The 26,924-nt window shown below is 57.7% G+C and overlaps 2 protein-coding genes across 7 annotated transcripts in view; one reads left to right on the top strand and one right to left on the bottom strand.

Moving 5' to 3' along the window:
• Nucleotides 1-26,924, bottom strand: part of NABP2 (nucleic acid binding protein 2) — a 99,710-nt gene that overhangs the window by 64,268 nt on the left and 8,518 nt on the right. The window lies entirely within an intron of this gene.
• The window catches only part of SMARCC2 (SWI/SNF related BAF chromatin remodeling complex subunit C2), a 36,125-nt gene that overhangs the window by 7,127 nt on the left and 2,074 nt on the right, over nt 1-26,924 (top strand). For 2 of the 5 annotated variants that reach the window (XM_074530944.1, XM_074530943.1), the window contains 22 exons: nt 30-99; nt 191-266; nt 348-479; nt 930-1,045; nt 1,435-1,559; nt 3,298-3,357; nt 3,453-3,490; nt 5,327-5,457; nt 6,793-6,864; nt 6,967-7,080; nt 9,177-9,330; nt 9,462-9,560; nt 10,401-10,523; nt 10,631-10,693; nt 12,086-12,344; nt 14,604-14,765; nt 15,974-16,038; nt 16,111-16,240; nt 16,324-16,490; nt 21,113-21,247; nt 22,226-22,553; nt 24,403-24,564. In XM_074530944.1, coding sequence (XP_074387045.1) covers nt 30-99; nt 191-266; nt 348-479; nt 930-1,045; nt 1,435-1,559; nt 3,298-3,357; nt 3,453-3,490; nt 5,327-5,457; nt 6,793-6,864; nt 6,967-7,080; nt 9,177-9,330; nt 9,462-9,560; nt 10,401-10,523; nt 10,631-10,693; nt 12,086-12,344; nt 14,604-14,765; nt 15,974-16,038; nt 16,111-16,240; nt 16,324-16,490; nt 21,113-21,247; nt 22,226-22,553; nt 24,403-24,564 — 2,781 coding nt within the window. The remainder of the gene's footprint in view (nt 1-29; nt 100-190; nt 267-347; nt 480-929; nt 1,046-1,434; nt 1,560-3,297; nt 3,358-3,452; nt 3,491-5,326; nt 5,458-6,792; nt 6,865-6,966; nt 7,081-9,176; nt 9,331-9,461; nt 9,561-10,400; nt 10,524-10,630; nt 10,694-12,085; nt 12,345-14,603; nt 14,766-15,973; nt 16,039-16,110; nt 16,241-16,323; nt 16,491-21,112; nt 21,248-22,225; nt 22,554-24,402; nt 24,565-26,924) is intronic. The other 3 variants (XM_074530945.1, XM_074530942.1, XM_074530946.1) reach the window with 3 other exon arrangements.

The following is a 26,924-nucleotide window of genomic DNA, read 5'->3' as shown; positions in this document are numbered from 1 at the left end:
GTGTGTCCGTCTGTCTGTCTGTCCCGCAGAGGAGTGGGTCCGGCCCGTCATGAAGCGCGACAAGCAGGTGCTGCTGCACTGGGGCTACTACCCCGACAGGTGAGGGGTGGGGGGCCTGAAGATTTCGGGGACCCCCCCTGTGCCCCCCCAAATCTCTGTGGGTGCCACTTTAACCCTTTCCTCCCCACAGCTACGACACCTGGATCCCGGCCAGCGAGATCGAGGCGTCCGTGGAGGATCCCCCGACACCGGAGAAACCCCGGAAGGTACCGGGGGGGACCCCCAGGTTTGGGGGGCACCTGGAGCCCCCCGTTTTTCGCTGAGCCAGCCCCTCCCCTGGCCTGCAGGTGCACGCCAAGTGGATCCTGGACACGGACACCTTCAATGAGTGGATGAACGAGGAGGATTACGAGGTGACGGATGAGAAAAGCGCCGTGACCCGCAGGAAGAAGATCTCGGCCAAAACGCTGACGGATGAGGTTTTTGGGGGGTCATGGGGGGTCTCTGGGGGGGCAGGAGAGGAGGTTTGGGGGGGTTACAGGGGGTTCCAGGGGTGTTGGAGGAAGGTTTTGGGGGGTTCCAGGGGTACAGGAGGGATTTTTGGGAGAGATTGGGGGGTTCCAGGGGTACAGGAGGGATTTTTGGGAGAGGTTGGGGGGTTCATGGGGGGTTCCAGGGGTACGGGAGGGATTTTTGGGGGGTTCCAGGGGGTGCAGGAGGGATTTTTGGGGGGTTCCAGGGGGTGCAGGAGGGGTTTTTGGGGGGTTCCAGGGGGTGCAGGAGGGGAGTTTGGGGGGGTCATGGGGGGCTCCAGGGGTACAGGAGGGGTTTTTGGGGGATGAGGTGAGAACCAGCTCAGAGCCAATTTGGGGAGGGGTCCTGGGGGGGTCTCAGCGTGCTCAGCCGGACCCCCCCACGCTGCCCCCCAGGTGAACAGCCCCGACTCAGACCGGCGGGATAAGAAAGGGGGGAATTACAAGAAGAGGAAGCGCTCGCCCTCCCCCTCGCCCACCCCCGAGGCCAAGAAGAAGAACGCAAAGAAGGGGTGAGCTGGGTGGGGAGGGGGTTTGGGGGGTCTGGGGGTTTGGGGGGGTCTGGGGGTTTGGGGGTTTCACCCCTGGGGTCAGCATTGATGGGGGGGGTTTGGGGGGTCTGGGGGATTCACCCCTGGGGTCAGCATTGAGGGGGGGAGGGGGTTTGGGGGGTCTGGGGGTTTGGGGGATTCACCCCTGGGGTCAGCATTGATGGGGGGGGGATTTGGGGGGTCTGGGGGTTTGGGGGATTCACCCCTGGGGGGGGTCAGCATTGATGGGGGGGGTCTGGGGGTTTCACCCCTGGGGTCAGCATTGATGGGGGGGGGTTTGGGGGGTCTGGGGGTTTGGGGGATTCACCCCTGGGGGGTCAGCATTGATGGGGAGGGGTCTCTCTTTGCAGACCCTCCACCCCCTATAACAAATCCAAGCGTGGGCACCGCGAGGAGGAGCAGGAGGACCTGACCAAGGACATGGATGAGCCCTCACCTGTGCCCAACGTGGAGGAGGTGACGCTGCCCAAGACAGGTGAGTGTGGGGGGGGGCACACCCACCCACCCACCAGGTGCGTGTGGGGGGCACACCCAGGTGAGTGTGGGGGGCACACCCACCCACCAAGGTGAGTGTGGGAGGCACACCCGCCCACCCACCCACCCAGGTGAGTGTAGGGGGCACACCCACCAAGGTGAGTGTGGGGGGCACACCCACCCACCCAGGTGAGAGTGGAGGGCACACCCACCCACCCAGGTGAGTGTGGGGGGCACACCCACCCACCCAGGTGCGAGTGAGTGAGGGGCACACCCACCCACCCAGGTGAGAGTGGGGGGCACACCCACCCACCCACCCAGGTGAATGTGGGGGGCACACACACCCACCCACCCAGGTGAGTGTAGGGGGCACACCCACCCAGGTGAGTGTGGGGGGCACACCCACCCACCCAGCCAGGTGAGAGTGGGGGGCACAAACACCCACCCAGGTGAGTGTGGGGGGCACACCCACCCACCCACCCAGGTGAGAGTGGGGGGGCACACCCACCCACCCACTCAGGTGAGTGTGGGGGCACACCCACCCACCAAAGTGAGTGTGGGGGGCACACCCACCCACCCAGGTGAGAGTGGGGGGCACACCCACCCAGGTGAGAGTGGGGGGCACACCCACTCAGGTGAGTGTGAGGGGCACACCCACCCACCCAGGTGAGTGTGGGGGGCACACCCACCCATCCACCCACCCAGGTGAGAGTGGGGGGCACACCCACCCACCCAGGTGAGAGTGGGGGGGCACACCCACCCACCCACCCAGGTGAGTGTGGAGGGCACACCCACCCAGGTGAGTGTGGGGGGCACACCCACCCAGGTGAGTGTGGGGGGCACACCCACCCACCCACCCACCCAGGTGAGTGTGGAGGGCACGCCCACCCACCCAGGTGAGTGTGGGGGGGCACACCCACCCACCCAGGTGAGTGGGGGGGGCACACCCACCCACCCAAGGTGAGTGTGGGGGGGGCACACCCACCCACCCCAGGTGACTGTGGGGGGCACACCCACCCCCACCCACCCACCCAGTGAGTGTGGGGGGCACACGCACCCACCAAGGTGAGTGTGGGGGGCACACCCACCCACCCAGGTGAGAGTGGGGGGCACACCCACCCACCCAAGGTGAGTGTGGGGGGGGCACACCCACCCAGGTAAATGTGGGGGGCACACCCACCCACCCAAGGTGAGAGTGGGGGGCACACCCACCCACCCAGGTGAGTGTGGGGGGCACACCCACTCAGGTGAGAGTGGGGGGCACACCCACCCACCCACCCGGGTGAGTGTGGGGGGGCACACCCACCCACCCAGGTGAGTGTGGAGGGCACTCCCAACCACCCACCCACCCAGGTGAGAGTGGGGGGCACACCCACCCACCCAGGTGAGTGTGGGGGGCCACACCCACCCACCCACCCAGGTGCGTGTGGGGGTGTGGGGGGCACACCCACCCACCCACCCACCCAGGTGAGAGTGGGGGGCACACCCACCCACCCATCCACCCACCCAGGTGCGTGTGGGGGGCACACCCACCCACCCACCCACCCAGGTGAGAGTGGGGGGCACACCCACCCACCCATCCACCCACCCAGGTGAGAGTGGGGGGCACACCCACCCACCCACCCACCCAGGTGAGAGTGGGGGGCACACCCACCCCCCCCCACCCCCCCACCCCCTCCACCCACCCCCCCACCGTGGGGTCCCCAGGGTGCTCAGCAGCCTTTCCCCCCCCCCCACAGTCAACACCAAGAAGGACTCGGAGTCAGCGCCGGTCAAAGGGGGCACCATGACAGACCTGGGTGAGTGTGGGCAGCCCCAGCACAGCCCTGGCACCCCGGCTGGCACTGCCCACGCCCACCCACCCAGCCACCCACCCTGTGCTGCTCCCTTGCAGATGAGCAGGAGGATGAGAGCATGGAGACGGCCGGCAAGGTGAGCCCGGGCAGGGCCGTGCTGGGGTGGGGGGCACTGCTCCTTTCTCTGTCCTTGTGCCCCTTTTTGGGGACAAAAACGCTGTTTTGGGCCATTCCCTCATCCCTGGGGGGAGGCTTGGCCTCATCCTGCTGTGGGTGAGGATGATGAAGGGCGCTCAAAGGGATCTCTTTGCCCATGGGGTGCTGCTGTGGGTGAGGATGATGAAGAGTAAGGATGATGAAGGGCACCCAGAGGGGTCCCTTTGCCCACGGGGTGCTGCTGTGGGTGAGGATGATGAAGGGTGAGGATGATGAAGGGCACCCAGAGGGGTCCCTTTGCCCACAGGGTGCTGCTGTGGGGGAGGATGATGAAGGGTGAGGATGATGAAGGGCACTCAAGGGGTCCCTTTAGTCCCTTGGTCTCATCCTGGTGTGGGTGAGGATGATGAAGGGTGAGGATGATGAAGGGATCTCTTTGCCCATGGGGTGCTGCTGTGGGTGAGGAGGATGAAGGGTGAGGATGATGAATGGCGGGGATGATGAAGGGTGAGGACGATGAAGGGTGAAGATGATGAAGGGTGAGGATGATGAAGGCTAAGGATAATGAAGGGCACTCAAAGGAGTTCCTTTGCCTCATCCTGGTGTGAGTGAGGATGATGAAGGGTGAGGATGATGAAGGGCACTCGAGGGGTCCCTTTAGTCCCTTGGTCTCATCCTGGTGTGGGTGAGGATGATGTAGGGTGAGGATGATGAAGGTTGAGGATGATGAAGGTTGAGGATGATGAAGGGCACCCAGAGGGGTCCCTTTGCCCACGGGGTGCTGCTGTGGGTGAGGATGATGACGGGTGAGGATGATGAAGGGTGAGGATGATGAAGGTGAGGATGATGCAGGGTGAGGACGATGAAGGGTGAGGATGATGAAGGGTGACAATGATGAAGGGTGACAATGATGACGGGTGAGGATGATGAAGGCTGAGGATGATGAAGGCGAGGATGATGAAGGCGAGGATGATGCAGGGCGAGGATGATGAAGGTGAGGATGATGACGGTGAGGATGACGAAGGTGAGGATGACGAAGGTGAGGATGATGAAGGCGAGGATGATGAAGGTGAGGATGATGAAGGGCGAGGACGATGAAGGGTGACGATGACGAAGGTGAGGATGATGAAGGTGAGGATGACGAAGGTGAGGATGATGACAGCGAGGATGACGAAGGTGAGGATGATGAAGGTGAGGATGATGAAGGCGAGGATGATGAAGGTGACGATGATGAAGGCGAGGATGATGAAGGCTGAGGATGATGCAGGGTGAGGATGACGAAGGTGAGGATGATGAAGGTGAGGATGATGAAGGTGAGGATGATGACAGCGAGGATGATGAAGGCGAGGATGATGAAGGTGAGGATGACGAAGGTGAGGATGATGAAGGTGAGGATGATGAAGGTGACGATGACAAAGGTGAGGATGATGAAGGCGAGGATGATGAAGGGCGAGGATGATGAAGGTGAGGATGATGAAGGGTGACAATGATGAAGGCGAGGATGATGACGGTGAGGATGATGAAGGTGAGGATGACGAAGGTGAGGATGATGAAGGCGAGGATGATGAAGGTGAGGATGATGCAGGGTGAGGATGATGAAGGCTGAGGATGATGAAGGTGACGATGATGACGGTGAGGATGATGAAGGTGACGATGATGACGGTGAGGATGATGAAGGTGATGATGATGACGGTGAGGATGATGAAGGCGAGGATGATGAAGGGTGACAATGATGAAGGTGAGGATGATGAAGGTGAGGATGATGAAGGCGAGGATGATGAAGGTGAGGATGATGAAGGGCACCCTGTGTGGGCAGGACGAGGAGGAGAACGGCGCGGGCAGCAAAGGGGAGCAGGCCAAGAACCCCGAGCTGCACGAGGACAACGTGACGGAGCAGACGCATCACATCATCATCCCCAGCTACGCCGCCTGGTTCGACTACAACAGGTACGGCGCCTTCCTCCCGAGGATGAGGAGGGTGCCCTTCATCCCTGAGGGTGAGGAGGGTGCTGCCCTTCCTCCTGAGGATGAGGAGGGTGCCCTTCATCCCTGAGGGTGAGGAGGAGGGTGCTGCCTTTCATCCCCTGAAGATGAGGAGGCTGCCCTTCATCCCCTGAGGATGAGGAAGGTGCTGTTCTTCCTCCCCGAGGATGAGGAAGGTGCTGTTCTTCCTCCCCGAGGATGAGGAGGGTGCCCTTCCTCCCGAGGATGAGGAGGGTGCCCTTCCTCCCTGAGGATGAGGAGGGTGCCCTTCATCCCTGAGGATGAGGAGGCCGCTGCCCTTCCTCCCTGAGGATGAGGAGGGTGCTGCCCTTCCTCCCCTGAGGGTGAGGAGGCTGCCCTTCATCCCTGAGGATGAGGAGGCTGCCCTTCCTCCCCTGAGGGCTGAGGATGAGGAGGCTGCCCTTCATCCCCTGAGGATGAGGAGGGTGCCCTTCATCTCTGAGGATGAGGAGGCTGCTGCCCTTCCTCCCCTGAGGATGAGGAGGGTGCTGCCCTTCCTCCCTTGAGGATGAGGAGGCTGCCCTTCCTCCCCTGAAGATGAGGAGGCTGCCGTCCTTCATCCCTGAGGATGAGGAGGAGGCTGCTGCCCTTCCTCCCATGAGGGCCCTTCCTCCCCTGAGGATGAGGAGGCCACTGCCCTTCCTCCCTGAGGATGAGGAGGCTGCCCTTCATCCCTGAGGATGAGGAGGGTGCTGCCCTTCATCCCTGAGGGTGAGGAGGCTGCCCTTCCTCCCCTGAGGGCCCTTCATCCCCTGAGGATGAGGAGGGTGCTATTCTTCCTCCCCTGAGGATGAGGAGGCTGCCCTTCCTCCCCTGAGGGCCCTTCCTCCCTGAGGATGAGGAGGCCGCCACCCTTCCTCCCCTGAGGATGAGGAGGCCACTGCCCTTCATCCCCTGAGGATGAGGAGGGTGCTGTTCTTCCTCCCCTGAGGATGAGGAGGAGGCTGCTGCCCTTCATCCCCTGAGGATGAGGAGGCTGCCCTTCATCCCTGAGGGCCCTTCATCCCCTGAGGATGAGGAGGCTGCCGCCCTTCATCCCCTGAGGATGAGGAGGAGGCTGCTGCCCTTCATCCCCTGAGGATGAGGAGGGTGCCCTTCCTCCCGAGGATGAGGAGGGTGCCCTTCCTCCCTGAGGATGAGGAGGCTGCCGCCCTTCATCCCCTGAGGATGAGGAGGAGGCTGCTGCCCTTCATCCCTGAGGATGAGGAGGGTGCTGTTCTTCCTCCCCTGAGGATGAGGAGGCCGCTGCCCTTCCTCCCTCACCCTCTCCTCCCGCAGCGTCCACGCCATCGAGCGCCGCGCCCTGCCCGAGTTCTTCAACGGCAAAAACAAATCCAAGACCCCCGAAATGTGAGGCCAAACCCCCTGTCCGTGCCCACCCGCGCCCTGCCCGGGGCCGTGCCAGGCCCTGAGCCCCCCGTGCCAGGCACCGAGCCCCCCGTGCCCCCGCAGATACCTGGCATACCGGAATTTCATGATCGACACGTACCGGCTGAACCCGCAGGAGTACCTGACCTCCACGGCCTGCAGGAGGAACCTGGCCGGGGATGTCTGTGCCATCATGCGGTGGGTGTGCCAGCGGGCTGGGCTGGCACTGCCTGGTGCTGCCAGGGGGGTTGGGTTGGTGCCCACGTGGTGCCAGGGGGCTGGGGTTTGGGGGTTGGGTTGGTATCTGTGTGGTGCCAGGGGGCTGGAGATCCTGGGGTTTGGGGGGTTGGGTTGGTGCCCACATGGTGCCAGGGGGCTGGGGATGCTTGTGTTTGGGGGTTGGTACCCACATGGTGCCAGGGGGCTGGAGGTCCTGGGGTTTGGGGGTTGGTATCTGTGTGGTGCCAGGAGGCTGGAGATGCTGGGGTTTGGGGTTGGGTTGGTACCCACATGGTGCCAGGGGGCTGGAGGTCCTGGGGTTTGGGGGTTTGGTTTGGTACCCATGTGGTGCCAGGGTCCCATGGTCCTGAGGTTTGTGGGTTGGGTTGGTATCTGTGTGGTGCCAGGGGGCTAGGGATGCTGGGGTTGGGGGTTGGTACCCACATGGTGCCAGGGGCCTGGGGATCCTGCGGTTTGGGATTGGTACCCACGTGGTGCCAGGGGGGCTGGAGGTGCTGGGGTTGGGGGGTTTGGTTTGGTACCCACATGGTGCCAGGGGGCTGGAGATCCCGGGGTTTGGGGTTTGATACCCACATGGTGCCAGGGGGCTGGAGATGCTGGGGTTTGGGGGGTTGGCACCCACTTGGTGCCAGGGGTCTGGTGCTCATGGTGTTTAGGGTTTGGTTTGGCACCTCCGTGCTGGCAGGGGTCTGGTGCTTGTGGCATGCCGGGTTTAGTTTGGTACCCACGTGGTGCCACGGATGCAGTGATCCTGGTGTTTGGGGTTGGGTTGGCACCTGTGTGCTGGCAGGGGCAGGGGTCAGTGTGGCACCTCAGTGCTGGTGGAAGGTCCGTGTGGCACCCCAGAGGTGGCAGGGTGTCAGTGTGGCACCCCAGGCGTGCCAGGTGACACTGGGGCAGAGGGATGATTTTGGCACCATGGGGGTGGCAGGAGTCTCGTGCCAGTGGCGCTGGGGGGTCCTCACCAAAGGTGGGACAGGGTGCTTAGTGCCCCTCTGGCACTGTTGGCTGCCCACTCCCCTGTCACAGAGTGCTTAGTGTCACCATGTCACAGCAGTGTTCAGTGTCACCCTGGCACTGATGGTGGCACAGGGGTGCTCAGTGTCCCCCTGGCACTGTTGGCTGCCCACTCCCATGGCACAGGGATGTCCCCCTGGCACTGTTGGCTCGCCAGTGCCATGTCACAGGGGGGTGCTCAGTGTCACCATGGCACAAGAGTGTCCCCCTGGCACCGATGGCTGCCCCCTCCCCTGTGCCAGGGCACTCAGTGCGCTCTGACCCTGGTGCCAGTGTCACAGGGGTGCTCATTGTCACCATGGCACAGGGATGTCCCCCTGGCACTGTTGGCTGCCCACTCCCATGGCACAGGGTGCTCAGTGTCCCGCTGGCACCGATGGCTGCCCTGTGCCAGGGCACTGAGCGCGCTCTGCCCCTGGTGCCAGTGTCACAGGGGACACATGTCACCATGGCACAGGAGTGTCCCCCTGGCACCGATGGCTGCCCCCTCCCCTGTGCCAGGGCACTGAGCGCGCTCTGCCCCTGGTGCCAGTGTCACACGGTGCTCAGTGTCCCCCTGGCACTGTTGGCTGCCCACTCCCCTGTCACAGGGATGTCACCCTGGCACTGGTGGCTGTCACTCCCCTGTCACAGGAGTGTCCCCCTGGCACCGGTGGCTGCCCAGTGCCATGTCACAGGGGGATGGTCAGTGTCCCCCTGGCACTGTTGGCTGCCCACTCCCATGGCACAGGAGTGTCCCCCTGGCACCGATGGCTGCCCCCTCCCCTGTCACAGGGTGCTCAGTGTCCCCCTGGCACCGATGGCTGCCCCCTCCCCTGTGCCAGGGCACTCAGCGTGCTCTGCCCCTGGTGCCAGTGTCACAGGGTGCTCAGTGCCCCCCTGGCACCGTTGGCAGCCCCCTCCCCTGTGCCAGGGCACTGAGCGCGCTCTGCCCCTGGTGCCAGTGTCACAGGGTGCTTGGTGTCCCCCTGGCACTGTTGGCAGCCCCCTCCCCTGTGCCAGGGCACTGAGCGCGCTCTGCCCCGCCCTCCCCGCAGGGTCCACGCCTTCCTGGAGCAGTGGGGTCTCATCAATTACCAGGTGGACGCCGAGAGCCGGCCCACCCCCATGGGCCCCCCGCCCACCTCGCACTTCCACGTGCTGGCCGACACGCCCTCGGGGCTGGTGCCGCTGCAGCCCAAGACGCCGCAGGTGGGTGCCAGGGGGGTACCCGGAGCGCGACCCCCCCCTGCCGCCCCCCGGTCGGTCCCCCCGGTGCGGGGGCCGGGCGCGGGGTGGGGCGGGGGGTGGGGGATGCACAGCTTCGATCCGTGGTGCCTCAGGGCCGGCAGAGCGACGGCGGCGACGCCAAGACGGGCCGCAAGAGCAAAGAGATGGAGGAGCTGGTGGCCAGCGAGACGGTGAAGGGCAAGGCGGAGCTGGTAGGCGGCTCCTTGGGGGTCCGTGCAACCCCCCCGTGCCGCTGTGCCGAGGAAGGCTCCTTCCCTCCTCCTCCTCCTCCTCCTCCTCCTCCTCCTTCCTGCCCCTCGCATGCCGCCCTGCCCCCGGGGAGCAGCGACGCGATGGGGACACACACACCGTGATGGGGACACACACACACCGTGATGGGGACACACACACCGTGATGGGGACACACACACACCGTGATGGGGACACACACACACCGTGATGGGGACACGCACACACCGTGATGGGGACACACACACACCATGATGGGGACACACACACCGTGATGGGGACACACACACCGTGATGGGGACACACACACACCGCGATGGGGACACACACACCGTGATGGGGACACACACACACCGTGATGGGGACACACACACCGTGATGGGGACACACACACTGTGATGGGGACACACACACACCGTGATGGGGACACACACACACTGTGATGGGGACACACACACACCGTGATGGGGGAACGGGGACACACGCACTGTGATGGGGACACACACACACCGTGATGGGGACACACACACCGTGATGGGGACACACACACCGTGATGGGGACACACACACACCGCGATGGGGACACACACACCGTGATGGGGACACACACACACCGTGATGGGGACACACACACACCGTGATGGGGACACACACACCGTGATGGGGACACGCACACACCGCGATGGGGGAACGGGGACACACGCACCGTGATGGGGACAAAACGGCATCTCCGGGCCACCGGGGACCCGACGTGCCACCCCACGGGCCCGGCCCAGCAGTGTCCCCTGTCCCCCATCCCGCAGCAGCCCAGCTCGGCCTCGCAGCAGATGCTGAACTTCCCCGACAAGGGCAAGGAGAAGCCGGCCGACATGCAGAACTTCGGGCTCCGCACCGACATGTACACCAAGAAGAACGTGCCCTCCAAGGTGGGTTGGGTGTGGGTGGGTGTGGGTGGGGCACCCCTGGGTGGGTGGGCACCCCCTGGGCACCCCCTGGCTCCTCATCCTCCTCCTCCTCCTCTCTCGCCCTGCAGAGCAAAGCGGCCGCCAGCGCCACGCGCGAGTGGACGGAGCAGGAGACGCTGCTGCTGCTGGAGGTGCGTGGGGACAGCAGGGGACAGCAGGGGACAGGGGCTGGGACATGGGGACAGCAGGGGACAGCAGGGGATGTGGGGACAAGGGCTGGGACAGGGGACATGGGGACAGCAGGGGACATGGGGACAGCAGGGGGTGTGGGGACAAGGGCTGGGACAGGGGACATGGGGACAGCAGGGGATGTGGGGACAGGGGCTGGGACAGGGGACATGGGGACACGGGGGGACAGGGGACAGCCAGGGATGTGGGGACCTGAGGGGGTGTGGGGACAGGGAAATGGGGATATGGGGATAGGGGGTTTAGGGACAGGGGCTGGGACAGGGGACATGGGGACAGCAGGGATTGTGGGCACACGAGGGGATTTGAGGACAGGGGATGTGGGGACTCAAGGAGATGTGAGGATCTGGGCACAGCAGGGGATGTGGGGACATCAGGGGGATATGGGGACACGGGGGGATTTGGGGGGACAGGGGACAGCCAGGGATGTGGGGACCTGAGGGGGTGTGGGGACAGGGAAATGGGGACAGGGGATATGGGGACAGGGGGTTTAGGGACAGAGGATGGGATAGGGGATGTGGGGACAGCAGGGGATGTGGGGACAGCAGGGGATGTGGGGACAAGGGATGTGAGGACAGGAGATGTGGGGACAGGGGAGAGGGGATATGGGGACAGGAGATGTGGGGGACAGGGAAATGGGTACAGGGGATGTGGGGACAGGGAATATGGAGACAGAAGATGTGGGTTTGGGGACAGAGGATATAGGGGCAGGGATATGGGGACAAGGGATGGACAGGGAAATGGGGACAGGGGTATGGGAACAGGGCATGTGGGGACAGGGGACATAGGGACAGAGGATGTGGGGATAGGGGATGTGGGTGTGGCGACAGGGAAATGGGGACGGGATGTGGAGATGGGGGATGTGGGGATAGGGGATGTGGGTTTGGGGACAAAGGGTATAGGGACAGGGGATGTGGGGACAGAGAATATGGGGACAGAAGATGTGGGTTTGGGGACAGAGGATATAGGGACAGGGATATGGGGACAAGGGATGGACAGGGAAATGGGGACTGGGGTATGGGAACAGGGCATGTGGGGACAGGGGATATTGGGACAGGGGACAGAGGATGTGGGGATAGGGGATGTGGGTTTGGGGACAAAGGATATAGGGACAGGGGATGTGGGGACAGGGATATGGGGATAAGGGATGGGATGGGATGGGGAAGTGGGGACAGGGGATTTGAGGATAAGGGATTTGAGGACAGAGAATATACAGAGAGGGGACACAGGGACAGGGAAATGGGGACAGGGGGTAGGTGATAATGGGGATGGGATGTGGGGCCAGGGTGTGTGGGGCCAGCTCAGCCTGACCCCTCTGACTGAGCCCCGTCCCCCAGGCCCTGGAGATGTACAAGGACGACTGGAACAAGGTGTCGGAGCACGTGGGCAGCCGCACGCAGGACGAGTGCATCCTGCACTTCCTGCGCCTGCCCATCGAGGATCCCTACCTGGAGGACTCGGAGGCCTCGCTGGGGCCCCTGGCCTACCAGCCCATCCCCTTCAGCCAGTCCGGCAACCCCGTCATGAGCACCGTGGCCTTCCTGGCCTCCGTGGTGGATCCGCGCGTGGCCTCGGCCGCCGCCAAGTCCGCTCTGGGTAAGGACGGGGGGATATGGGGGGGATGGAGGGGCTGGGGGGGCTGGGGGGTGTGGGGAGAGGGGATCAGGATGGGGAGAGGGGATGGGGATGTGGGGAGAGGGGCCAGGGATATGGGGAGAGGGGATGGAGATGTGGGGAGAGGGGATGGAGATGTAGGGAGAGGGGCCAGGGATATGGGGAGAGGGGATGGAGATGTGGGGAGAGGGGATGGGCATGAGAATGTGGGGATGGAGATGTGGGGAGAGGGGATGGGGATGGGGATGGGGATGGGGATGTGGATGTGGGGATGGGGATGTAGGGAGAGGGATGTGGGGATGGGGATGTAGGGAGAGGGGCCAGGGATATGGGGAGAGGGGATGAAGATGTGGGGAGAGGGGATCAGGATGGGAATGTGGGGATGGAGATGTGGGGAGAGGGGATGGGGATGTGGGGAGAGGGTGAGTTATATAGGAAGAGGGGACAGGGATGTGGGGAGAGGGGATGGGGATGTGGGGAGAGGGATGTGGGGAGAGGGGATGGAGATGTGGAGATGTGGGGAGAGGGGACAGGGATGAGGGGATGTGGGGATGGGGGTGTTGGGAGAGGGGGTGAGTCCTATAGGGAGCGGGGACAAGGACTGTGGGGAGAGGGGATGGGGATGTGGGAGAGGGGATGGGGATGGGGATGTGGGGAGGGGGATGTGGGAGAGAGGACGAGTCCTATGGCGTGAGGAATGTGGGGACAGGGATGAGCCCTATAGGGGTTCCTGTAAGGAAATGGGGGGTCAGTCTGATGGGGAGAGGGATGAGGAGCATGGGGACACCAGCAAATCCTGTGGAGATTGCCCTGGGGACACACAGCACCTCCCATGGGGATGGGATGAACCTTCCAGAACATTCTAGGACCAGCCAGAATGAGCCTGGAGGGGTCAGACTGGGCTGTTTGGGTCTGGGGGCTCCAGGGGGCTCTGGGGAATCCCTCTGGGGACACACAGCGCCTCCCATGGGGATGGGATGAACCTTCCAGAACATTCTAGGACCAGCCAGAATGAGCCTGGAGGAGTCAGACTGGGCTGTTTGGGTCTGGGGGCTCCAGGGGGCTCTGGGGAATCCCTGTGAGGACACACAACACCTCCTATGGGGATGGGAGGAGCCTTCCAGAACATTCTAGGACCAGCCTGGAGGGGCCAGACTGAGCCCCCCACGGGCTGTTTGGGGCTGGGGGCTTCAGGGGGCTCTGGGGGATCCCTCTGGGGACACACAGCACGAGCCTCCCATGGGCTATTTAGGTCTGGGGGCTCCAAGGGGCTCTGGGGGAATCCCTGTGGGGACACACAACACCTCCCATGGGGATGGAAGGAGCCTTCCAGAACATTCTAGGACCAGCCTGGAGGAGCCAGGCCAAGCCCCCCACGGGCTGTTTGGGGCTGGGGGCTCCAGGGGGCTCTGGGGGATCCCTCTGGGGACACACAGCACCTCCCATGGGGATGGGATGAACCTTCCAGAACATTCTAGGACCAGCCAGAATGAGCCTGGAGGAGTCCGACTGGGCTGTGTGGGTCTGGGGGCTTCAGGGGGCTCTGGGGGATCCCTGTGGGGACACACAGCACCTCCCATGGGGATGGGATGAACCTTCCAGAACATTCTAGGACCAGCCAGAATGAGCCTGGAGGAGTCAGACTGAGACCCCACGGGCTGTTTGGGGCTGGGGGCTTTGGGGAATCCCTGTGGGGACACACAGCACATCCCATGGGTCTGGGAGGAGCCTTCCAGAACATTCTGGGACCAGCCTGGAGGGGTCAGACTGAGCCCCCCACGGGCTGTTTGGGTCTGGGGGCTTCAGGGGGCTCTGGGGGATCCCTCTGGGGACACCCAACACCTCCCATGGGGATGGAAGGAGCCTTCCAGAACATTCTAGGACCAGCCAGAATGAGCCTGGAGGAGTCAGACTGGGCTGTGTGGGTCTGGGGGCTTCAGGGGGCTCTGGGGGATCCCTGTGGGGACACACAGCACCTCCCATGGGGATGGGATGAACCTTCCAGAACATTCTAGGACCAGCCAGAATGAGCCTGGAGGAGTCAGACTGGGCTGTGTGGGTCTGGGGGCTCCAGGGGGCTCTGGGGGATCCCTCTGGGGACACACAGCACCTCCTATGGGGATGGGAGGAGCCTTCCAGAACATTCTAGGACCAGCCTGGAGGGGCCAGGCCGAGCCCCCCACGGGCTGTGTGGGTCGGGGGGCTCCCTGCGGGGGTCCCGCTGAGGAACCGTGCCCGCAGAGGAGTTCTCCAAGATGAAGGAGGAGGTGCCCACGGCGCTGGTGGAGGCCCACGTGCGCAAGGTGGAGGAGGCGGCCAAGGTGACGGGCAAGGCCGACCCCGCCTTCGGGCTGGAGAGCAGCGGCATCGCCGGCACCGCCTCCGAGGAGCCCGAGCGCATCGGTGAGAGGGGCCGGGGGGCCGGGGAGGGGATGGAAAAGGGGTCGGGGGGCTGGGGAAGGGGTAATGGCATCAGTCAGAGTGGCCGGGGGGCTGCGGAGGGAATGGAAGAGGGGTCGGGGGGCCGGGGAGGGGATGGAACAGGAGTCGGGGGTTGGGGAGGGGGCTGTGGGGCTGGGGAAGGGGGGATGGCATCAGGGCTGGGGAGGGGGCTGTGGGGCTGGGGAGGGAAAATGCCATCGGTCAGAGGGGCCGGGGGGCTGGGAAGGGGATGGAAAAGGGGTTGGGGGGCTGGGGAGGGGGAGATGGCATCGGTCAGAGGGGCCGGGGGGCTGGGGAGGGGATGGAAAAGGAGTCGGGGGGTTGGGGAGGGGGCTGGGGGGGCTGGAGGGGGAGATGGCATCGGTCAGAGTGGCCGGGGGTGCTGGGGAGGGGATGGAAAAGGGGGAGGGGGTTGGGGAGGGGGCTGGGGAAGGGGGGAAAATGCAATCGGTCAGAGGGGCCGGGGGCCTGGGGAGGGGATGGAAAAGTGGTCGGGGGCTGGAGGGGCTGGAGGGGGAGATGGCATAGGTCAGAGAGGCTGGGGAGGGGGCTGTGGGGCTGGGGGAGGAAAATGCCATTGGTCAGAGGGGGTGGGGGGCTGGGGAGGGGATGGAAAAGGGGTCGGGGGGCTGGAGGGGGAGATGGCATCGGGGTTGGGGAGGGGGCTGGGGGGCTGGGGAAGGGGGGACGGCATCAGTCAGAGGGGCCGGGGGGCCAGGCAGGGGATGGAAAAGGGGTCGGGGGGCTGGGGAGGGGGAGATGCCATCGGTCAGGGGGGCTGGGGAGGGGAGGGGATGGAACAGGGGTCGGGGGGCTGGGGAAGGGGGGATGGCATCGGGGCTGGGGAGCTGGGGAGGGGGTCTGGGGGATGATGGCACCGGGGTCTGAGGTGCCAGGGGGCTGGGGAGGGGTCCAGGGGGGTCTGGGGGAGGATGGAAGAGGGGTCTGAGCTCCCGGGGGTCTGGGGGACGATGGCAGCGGGGTTGGGGCTGGGCAGGGGGCTGGGGAGGGGTCCAGGGGGGTCTGGGGGGGATGGAAGAGGGGTCTGAGCTCCCAGGGGTCTGGGGGACGATGGCAGCAGGGTCTGAGGTGCCAGGGGGCTGGGGAGGGGTCCAGGGGGGTCTGGGGGATGATGGCAGCGGGGTCTGAGCCCAGGTTTGTGTCCCCAGAGGAGAGCGGGGCCGACGAGGCGCGGGCAGAGGCGCAGCCGGCCGAGGAGAAAAAGGAGGCGAAGGTAAAATGGGTCTGGGGGTTTGGGGGGCAAACAGGGCAGGTTTGGGTGCCCACAGGACTGATCCTTGCCCAGGAACCCCGGGATGGCACCGCCGAGGAGGAAGCCAAGGAAAAACCCGGAGAGACCCCCAAGAAGGAGGAGGAGAAGGGGAAGGAGGTGGAGGCAGAGAAGGAACCCGACAAGGGTGACAGCGACAGCACAGGTGAGGTGACAGCAGGGCGAGGTGACAGCACAGTGAGGGTGACCCTGCACAGGGGTCACTCACACAGCCCCCCCTGGCCACAGGAGAGCCCGAGAAGGACAAGGAGGGGAAGGAAGGGCCCGAGGAGGCGCCCAAGGAGCCCTCGGAGCCCGAGGCCGAGCGCAAGGCCAAGGTGGAGCGCGACATCGGCGAGGGGAACCTGTCCACGGCCGCCGCCGCCGCCCTGGCTGCTGCTGCCGTCAAAGCCAAGGTGAGGGTGCTGGGGGGCTGGGAAGGGTGGCAGATCTGCCTGGGTAGAGGTTTAGAGGGTGTTGGGTGTGTAGAGTTGTATAGTTGTGGTTGTGTATATTTACATAGTTATGGTTGTGCATAGTTATATAGTTATGGTTGTGTACAGTTATATAGTTGTGTATAGTTATATAGTTATGGTTGTGCATAGTTCTATAGTTAGTGTATAGTTAAATAGTTATGGTTGTGTAGAGTTATATAGTTATGGTTGTGCATAGTTATATAAATAAATAAACTAAATATATATTATATATATTATATATAAATATATTATAGTTATAATATATTATAATATATATAAATAAATAATATATATAAAACTAAATATAAATATGTATAAATAAACTAACTATTTAGTCATGGTTGTGCATAGTTATATAGTTATGGTTGTGTGTAATTATATAGTTACGGTTGTGCATAGTTATATAGTTATGGTTGTGTAGAGTTGTATAGTTGTGGTTGTGTAGAGTTATATAATTGTGTAAATTTATATAGTTATGGTTGTGTGTAGTTATATCGTTATGGTTGTGTATAGTTATATAGTTAGTGTATAGTTATATAGTTATGGTTGTGCATAGTTATATAAATAAATAAACTATATATAATATATAAATATATTTATAATATATTTATATATTATAATATATAAATATAAATAATATCTATAAAATTAAATATAAATATATAAATATATATAAATTAAATAACTATTTAGTTATGATTGTGCATAGTTATATAGTTATGGTTGTGTAGAGTTATATAGTTATGGTTGTGCATAGTTATATAAATAAATAAACTAAATATATGTATTATATACTATATATAAATATATTTATAATATAATACATATAAATAAATAATATATATAAAACTAAATATAAATATATATAAATAAACTAAATAACTCTATTTAGTTATGGTTGTGCATAGTTATATAGTTATAGTTGTGTATATTTACATAGTTATGGTTGGGTAGAGTTTTATAGTTGTGTATAGTTGTATAGTTATGGTTGTATGTAGTTATATAGTTATGCTTGTGTATAATTATATAGTTATGGTTGTGTAGAGTTATATAGTTATGCTTGTGTATAGTTAGTGTATAGTTATATAGTTATGGTTGTGCATAGTTATATAAGTAAATAAACTAAATATATATATCTTATATATAAATATATTATATTTATGATATATTTATATATTATAATATATCATATATATAAATATAAATAAATAATATATATAAAACTAAATATAAATATATATAAATAAACTAAATAACTCTATTTAGTTATGGTTGTGCATAGTTATTTAGTTATGGTTGTGTAGAGTTGCAGGCCTAGGAGGTTAATGAGTAGGAGGAAAATGATGAGGGATATTAAAATCTATGCTCGTTTGTGTCATTTTTGGTCTAGGGGGATTAGTAGTTGTTTTGTAACTGGGTTGTAAAGCATAGCTGGAGGGTTGAGAGCTGGTTCCTCTTGTCTAGAGGTGGCAGCAGGAGAGCTGGGAATGTCATTGGGGTGAGGATCAGTGGGATTTCTAGAAGGATGGGCTTGAAAATTGATCAGGGAAGCTTCGAGTTGATGGTCAGGTTCAGGGGATGGTGCTTGGAGCCATGGGTGGTTTGTTAGAGGGGGATTAATTGATAGAAATGACAGAAATTTGGGTTGGGTAATTAAAGAGAAAGTGAGTCATGGAGTGAGCATGATGAAAAATGTCATATAGGGAGAGGGGACAGGGATGTGGGGATGTGAGAAGGTGAGTTGTGTAGGAACAGGAATATTGGATCCTATAGGGAGATGGGATAAGGACTGTGAGGAGTGGGTGAGTCCTGTAGGAATAGGAATTAATCCTATAGGGAGAGGGGACAGGGATGTGGGGAGAGGAATGAATCCTATAGGGAGAGGGAACAGGGATGTGGGGAGAGGAATGAATCCTATAGGGAGAGGGGACAGGGATGTGGGGAGAGGAATGAATCCTATGGGGAGAGGGGACAAGGACTGTGAGGAATGGTTGGGTCCTATAGGAACAGGAATTAATCCTATAGGGAGAGGGAACAGGGATGTGGGGATGTGAGAAGGTGAGTTCTGTAGGAACAGGAATATTGAATCCTATAGGGAGATGGGATAAGGACTGTGAGGAGTGGGTGAGTCCTGTAGGAACAGGAATTAATCCTATAGGGAGAGGGGACAATGACTGTGGGGAGAGGAATGAATCCTATAGGGAGAGGGAACAGGGATGTGGGGAGAGGAATGGATCCTATAGGGAGAGGGGACAAGGACTGTGAGGAGTGGGTGAGTCCTATAGGAACAGGAATTAATCCTGTAGGGAGAGGGAACAGGGATGTGGGGAGAGGAATGAATCCTATAGGGAGAGGGAACAGGGATGTGGGGAGAGGAATGAATCCTATAGGGAGAGGGGACAGGGATGTGGGGAGAGGAATGAATCCTATAAGGGAGAGGGGATAAGGACTGTGAGGAGTGGGTGAGTCCTGTAGGAACAGGAATTAATCCTATAGGGAGAGGGGACAATGACTGTGGGGAGAGGAATGAATCCTATAGGGAGAGGGGACAGGGATGTGGGGAGAGGAATTAATCCTATAGGGAGAGGGAACAGGGACTGTGAGGAATGGTTGGGTCCTATAGGAACAGGAATGAATCCTATGGGGAGAGGGAACAGGGATGTGGGGATGTGAGAAGGTGAGTTGTGTAGGAACAGGAATATTGAATCCTATAGGGAGATGGGATAAGGACTGTGAGGAGTGGGTGAGTCCTATAGGAACAGGAATGAATCCTATAGGGAGAGGGAACAGGGATGTGGGGAGAGGAATGAATCCTATAGGGAGAGGGGACAATGACTGTGAGGAATGGTTGGGCCCTATAGGAACAGGATTTAATCCTATAGGGAGAGGGGACAGGGATGTGGGGAGAGGAATGAATCCTATAGGGAGAGGGAACAGGGATGTGGGGAGAGGAATGAATCCTATAGGGAGAGGGGACAGGGATGTGGGGAGAGGAATGAATCCTATAGGGAGATGGGATAAGGACTGTGAGGAATGGTTGGGCCCTATAGGAACAGGAATTAATCCTATAGGGAGAGGGAACAGGGATGTGGGGAGAGGAATGAATCCTATAGGGAGAGGGAACAGGGATGTGGGGAGAGGAATGAATCCTGTAGGGAGAGGGGACAAGGACTGTGAGGAGTGGGTGAGTCCTGTAGGAACAGGAATATTGAATCCTATAGGGAGATGGGATAAGGACTGTGAGGAATGGTTGGGTCCTATAGGAACAGGAATTAATCCTATAGGGAGAGGGAACAGGGATGTGGGGAGAGGAATTAATCCTATAGGGAGAGGGAACAGGGATGTGGGGAGAGGAATGAATCCTATGGGGAGATGGGATAAGGACTGTGAGGAATGGTTGGGTCCTATAGGAACAGGAATGAATCCTATAGGGAGAGGAAACAGGGATGTGGGGAGAGGAATGAATCCTATAGGGAGAGGGAACAGGGATGTGGGGAGAGGAATGAATCCTATAGGGAGAGGGGACAGGGATGTGGGGAGAGGAATGAATCCTGTAGGGAGAGGGGACAGGGATGTAGGAACAGGAATTAATCCTATAGGGAGAGGGGACAGGGATGTGGGGAGAGGAATGAATCCTGTAGGGAGAGGGGACAGGGACTGTGAGGAATGGTTGGGTCCCATAGGAACAGGAATGAATCCTATAGGGAGAGGGAACAGGGATGTGGGGAGAGGAATGAATCCTGTAGGGAGAGGGGACAAGGACTGTGAGGAGTGGGTGAGTCCTGTAGGAACAGGAATATTGAATCCTATAGGGAGATGGGATAAGGACTGTGAGGAATGGTTGGGTCCTATAGGAACAGGAATTAATCCTATAGGGAGAGGGAACAGGGATGTGGGGAGAGGAATTAATCCTATAGGGAGAGAGGGGACAGTGACTGTGAGGAATGGTTGGGTCCTATAGGAACAGGAATGAATCCTATAGGGAGAGGGGACAGGGATGTGGGGAGAGGAATGGATCCTATAGGGAGAGGGGACAGGGATGTGGGGAGAGGAATGAATCCTATAGGGAGAGGGGACAGGGACTGTGAGGAATGGTTGGGTCCCATAGGAACAGGAATTAATCTATAGGGAGAGGGAACAGGGATGTGGGGAGAGGAATGAATCCTATAGGGAGAGGGAACAGGGATGTGGGGAGAGGAGTGAATCCTATAGGGAGAGGGAACAGGGATGTGGGGACAGGAATGAATCCTATAGGGAGAGGGGACAGGGATGTGGGGAGAGGAATGAATCCTATAGGGAGAGGGGACAGTGACTGTGAGGAATGGTTGGGTCCTGTAGGAACAGGAATGAATCCTATAGGGAGAGAGGACAGGGATGTGGGGAGAGGAATGGATCCTATAGGGAGAGGGGACAGGGACTGTGAGGAATGGTTGGGTCCCATAGGAAGTGGAACATGGAATCCCATAGGGATCCTGTAGGGAATGAGGAACGAGTGCCACAGGGAGAAGGGAGCGGGCACGGGGCTGTGGGCACCCCTGACCGCTGGCACTGTCACCGGGCAGCACCTGGCGGCCGTGGAGGAGCGCAAGATCAAGTCCTTGGTGGCGCTGCTGGTGGAGACGCAGATGAAGAAGCTGGAGATCAAACTGAGGCACTTCGAGGAGCTGGAGACCATCATGGACCGCGAGCGCGAGGCCGTGAGTGGCACCCAGGGTGGCACCGCCCCCGTTTGTCCCCATCCCCGAGGGCTTGTCCCCATCCCCGAGGGTGGCACCGCCCCCGTTTGTCCCCACACACCAAGGGTGGCACTGCCCCTGTGCTTGTCCCCACACTCCAAAGGTGGCACTGCCCCCATTTGTCCCCATCCCCGAGGGTGGCACTGCCCCCGTTTGTCCCCACACACCGAGGGTGGCACTGCCCCCGTTTGTCCCCACATTCCAAGGGTGGCACTGCCCCCGTTTGTCCCCATCCCCGAGTATTATATATTATATATTATATAGTATATATTATATAGTATATATTATATAGTATATATTATATTTCTAACACGACACACATAATATTCAAATTTTTATATAAATATTTGAAATAAATACTTTCCATTTTCATGTAAATGTAAATAATTCTATCACATATTTATATAATTAATATTAGTATAATATTCCCCTGCCTGCCCCCTCATCATGTTTTCCCCGTCCCTCCCAGCTGGAGTACCAGCGGCAGCATGGTATATTACATTATATATATATTATATATATATATTATATATATATATAATATATATTATATAATATATATAAATATATGTATATGTATATATATATATAATGCTACTTATGTGATTATATATTATATATGTATTATATACAATGTTATATATATAATTATATATTTTATATATACTTTATATATAATTATATATGTGATTATGATACATTATACATTATACATATTATACATTATACATATATATTATATATTATATATTATATATTATATATTATATATTATATATTATATATTATATTTCTAACACAACACACATAATATTCCAATTTTTATATAAACATTTGAAATAAATACTTTCCATTTTCATGTAAACATAAATAATTCTATCCCATATTTCTCTAATTAATATTAATATAACATTCCCCTTCCTGCCTGCCCCCTCCCAGCTGGAGTACCAGCGGCAGCAGCTGCTGGCCGACCGCCAGGCGTTCCACATGGAGCAGCTCAAGTACGCGGAGATGCGGGCGCGGCAGCAGCACTTCCAGCACCTGCAGCAGCAGCAGCAGCAGCAGCCGCCGCCGCTGCCGCCCGGGGCGCAGCCGCTGCCCGGGGCCGCCGCCGGTGCCCCCCTGGCCCCCGCCGCGCACCCGCTGGCGGCGCCGCCCGGCCCCGGCATGGCCGAGCCCATGGTGGGGCAGCCGCCGCTGCCCGGGGCGCCCCCGCCGCAGCCGCCGCCGCCCGTGCCCCCGGGAGCCGGCCCGGCCGTGCCGCACGGTGGGTACGGGGTGGGGGGTCCCAAAGCTATGGGGTGGGTGAGGGTGGCACCCCAAAGGAGTCCCGGCCGTGCCGCACGGTGGGTACGGGGTGGGGGGGGGCTGGGAGCAATGGGGTGGGTGAGGGTGGGGGGCTCCCCAAGCAATGGGGTGGGTGAGGGTGGGTGAGGGTGGCACCCCTGGCCTTGCCGCACGGTGGGTATGGGGTGGGGGGATCCCCAAAGCAATGGGGTGGGTGAGGGTGGCACCCCCCGGCCACATGGTGGGTACGGGGTGGAGGGGGTCCCCATAGCAATGGGGTGGGTGAGGGTGGAGGGCTCCCAAAGCAATGGGGTGGGTACGGGGTGGGGGTCTCCCAAAGCAATGGGGTGGGTGAGGGTGGCACCCCGGCCGTGCCGCACGGTGGGTATGGGGTGGGGGGATCCCCAAAGCAATGGGGTGGGTACGGGGTGGGGGTCTCCCCAAAGCAATGGGGTGGGGTGAGGGTGGCACCCCCCAGCCACATGGTGGGTACGGGGTGGAGGGGGTCCCCAAAGCAATGGGGTAGGTGAGGGTGGGTGAGGGTGGCACCCCTGGCCGTGCTGCACAGTGGGTATGGGGTGGGGTACGGGGAGCAATGGGGTGGGTGAGGGTGGGGGGATCCCCAAAGCAATGGGGGTGGCACCCCAAAGGGAGTCCCGGCCGTGCCGCACAATGGGTGTGGGGTGGGGGTCTCCCAAAGCAATGGGGTGGGTGAGGGTGGCACCCCAAAACAGTCCCGGCCGTGCCACACAACGGGTACAGGGTGGGAGGGGTCCCAAAGCAATGGGTGGGTGGGGGTGGCACCCCAAAACAGTCCCGGCCGTGCCGCACGGTGGGTACGGAGTGGGGGGCTCCCAAAGCAATGGGGGGTGGCAGCAGTGGGTTGTGGCAGGGGGGATTTCTGAGGGGGTTTTGGAGGAGGGTCTCAGTGGAGGTGAGGGTCTCACTGGTGCTGAGGGTTGGGGGTGGGGGGTCTCGCTGGGGCTCTCCCCTCTCCTTCACTGCCCCAGCTCTGAGTGATGGCTGGATAAGGGTGGGGGTCTCACAGCCTCTCTCCCCATAAGGGCGGGGGTCTCACAGGCACTCTCCCCCATTGAGTGGTGCCTGAATAAGGGTAGGGGTCTCATGGTTCTCTCCCCATAAGGGTGGGGAGTCTCAACAGTGCTCTCCCCATAAGAAGTGGGGGTCTCATGGCACTCTCCCCACACTGAGTGGTGCCTGGATAAGAGTGGGGGTCTCACAGTGCTCTTCCCGCATTGAGTGCTGCCTGATTGAGGGTGGGGGTCTCACTCTCGGTCTCCCCTCTCTGCAGCCCCCCAGCCCCACGGGGTGGCTGATTACGGGCGGGGGGTCTCACTCTGGCTCTCCCCTCCCTGTAGCCCCCCAGCCCCAAGGGGTGGCTGATTAAGGGCGGGGGTCTCACTCTCGATCTCCCCCAGCCCCAAGGGGTGCTGATTAGGCGGGGCTCACCTCGATAAGGGCGGGGGTCTCACCTTCTCCCCTCCCCCTGTAGCCCCCCAGCCCCAAAGGGGGTGGCTGATTAAGGGTGGGGGTCTCACTCTCGCTCTCCCCCATAAGCCCGGGGGTCTCACAGTGCTCCTCCCCCCCATTGAGTGCTGCCTGATTAAGGGCGGGGGTCTCACTCTCGATCTCCCCTCCCCCAGCCCCAAGGGGTGGCTGATTAAGGGTGGGGGTCTCACTCTCGATCTCCCCCAGCCCCACGGGGTGGCTGATTAAGGGCAGGGGTCTCCCCTCCCCCTGCAGCCCCCCAGCCCCACGGGGGTGGCCGATTACGGGCGGGGGTCTCACTCCGCTCTCCCCTCCCGCAGCCCCGGTGGTGCCGTTCCCCGGGCAGCAGCAGCCGCCGCCTCCTCCGCCCTCTCAGCTCCTGCCGGGGACCCTCCCCGGCGGCGGCGGCGTTACCGGCGGCAGCACCGGCGGCAGCAGCACCGGCAGCAGCGGCGGCGGCACCGGCCACGCCTCCGTGCCCGGTAATTGCCCCCCCGCGGCCGTGCCCCCCCCCAGCATGGCTAACAACCCCCCCCCCTCCCATGGGCGACCCCTTCCCCGCTAACCCGCTGCATGGGGGGGGGGCCCTGGCCGGCGGCAGCATGGGGAGGGGGCTGCCCCCCTCCAACTCGCATCACCATCACCACCACCACCACCACCATCATCATCCTCACCTCGGCGGCGGCGGCGCGGGGGGCGCGGGGGGCTCGGCAGCCGCGCACAGCCCCGCCATCGTGGCCGCCGTGCAGGGAAGCCTCCTTCCCAGCGCCGGCCTCGTCCCAGGTGAGGAGGACTCTGAGGGGAAAGGTGGGGAATTTTTGAGGAAAAGTTGGGGATTTTTTGAGGGAAATTTTGGGGGTTTTTTGAGGGATTTTGGGGATTTTTTGAGGAATTTTGGGGATTTTTTTGGGGGATTTTTTAGGACATTTTTGAGGAAATTTTGGGATTTTATGAGGGAAAAATTGGGGAATTTTTGAGGGAATTTTTGAGGATGTTTTGAGGGAAATTTTGGGGATTTTTTGGGAATTTTTAGGGACTTTTTGAGGAAGTTTTTGAGGAAATTTCGGGGATTTTATGAGGGAAAAATTGGGGAATTTTTGAGGGAAAAATTGGGGAATTTTTGAGGGAAAATTTGGGGAATTTTTGAGGGAATTTTGGGGATTTTTTGAGGAATTTTGGGGATTTTTTGGGGAATTTTTTAGGACATTTTTTAGGAAATTTCAGGGATTTTTTTTTTAGGGAAAAATTGGGGGAATTTTGGAGGGAAATTTTGGGGAATTTTTGAGGAATTTTGGGGATATTTTGAGGGAATTTTGGGGATTTTTTTGGGAATTTTTTAGGACATTTTTGAGGAAATTTCAGGGATTTTTTTTAGGGAAAAATTGGGGATTTTTTGAGGGAAATTTTGGCGATTTTTTTGGGGAATTTTTTAGGACATTTTTGAGGAAGTTTTTGAGGAAATTTCGGGGATTTTTTGAGGGAAAAATTGAGGATTTTTGAGGGAATTTTGGGGGATTTTTGGGGAATTTTTTTGAGGAAAATTTGGAGGATTTTGAAGCAAATTTTTGAGGAGATCTTTGTGGAATTTTTGGGGATTTTTTTTTGAGGAAATTTGAGGGAATTTTTTTTGGGAGGTTTTGAGGAAGTTTTTGAGGAAATTTTGGGGATTTTTTGAGGGAAATTTTGGGGATTTTTTGGGGAATTTTTTAGGACATGTTTGAGGAAGTTTTTGAGGAAATTTCGGGGATTTTTTGAGGGAAAAATTGGGTAATTTTTGAGGGAAATTTTGGGGATTTTTTGAGGAAAATTTTGGGGATTTTTTGGGGAATTTTTTTAGGACATTTTTGAGGAAGTTTTTGAGGAAATTTCGGGGATTTTTTTGAGGGAAAAATTGGGGAATTTTTGAGGGAAAAATAGGGGATTTTTTGAGGGAAAATTTGGGGGATTTTTTGGGGAATTTTTAGGGACTTTTTGAGGAAGTTTTTGAGGAAATTTCGGGGATTTTATGAGGGAAAAATTGGGGAATTTTTGAGGGAAATTTTGGGGATTTTTTGAGGGAATTTTTTAGGACGTTTTTGAGGAAATTTCGGGGATTTTATGAGGGAAAAAATTGGGGGATTTTTTTTGAGGGAGAATTTTGGGGATTTTTTTTGAGGGAAATTTTGGGGAATTTTTGAGGAATTTTGGCGATTTTTTGGGGGAATTTTTAGGACATTTTTGAGGAAGGTTTTGAGGAATTTTGGGGATTTTATTTGGGGAATTTTTTAGGACATTTTTGAGGAAGTTTTTGAGGAAATTTCGGGGATTTTTTTGGGAAAATTTTTGAGGGAATTTGGAGGGAATTTGGAGGAAATTTGGACGGAATTTTTGAGGGAATTTTGGCGATTTTTTTGGGGAATTTTTTTGAGGAAATTTTGGAGGAATTTTGGAGCAAATTTTGAGGAAATCTTTGAGGAATTTTTGGGGATTTTTTTTTGAGGAAATTTGAGGGAATTTTTTTGGGGAGGTTTTGAGGAAGTTTTTGAGGAAATTTTGGGGAATTTTTGAGGGAAAAATTGGGGATTTTTTTGAGGAAATTTTGGGGATTTTGGCGATTTTTTTGGGGATTTTTTTTGAGGAAATTTTGGAGGAATTCTGGAGCAAATTTTGAGGAAATTTTTGTGGGAATTTTGAGGAAATTATGAGGGATTTTTGAGGAAATTCTGAGGAAATTTTTAGGACATTTTTGAGGGAATTGCAAGGCACTTTTGGGGAAATTTTGAGGAAATTTTTGGAGGAGTTTTGGTGCAAATTTTTGAGGAATTTTTTAGAATTTTTGAGGAGATTTTGGGGAAATTTTGAG

The sequence above is a fragment of the Zonotrichia albicollis genome, chromosome 33, assembly GCF_047830755.1.
Source record: "Zonotrichia albicollis isolate bZonAlb1 chromosome 33, bZonAlb1.hap1, whole genome shotgun sequence".
Taxonomy (NCBI): Eukaryota; Metazoa; Chordata; class Aves; order Passeriformes; family Passerellidae; genus Zonotrichia; species Zonotrichia albicollis.
This window is presented reverse-complemented; position numbering and strand designations above follow the sequence as displayed.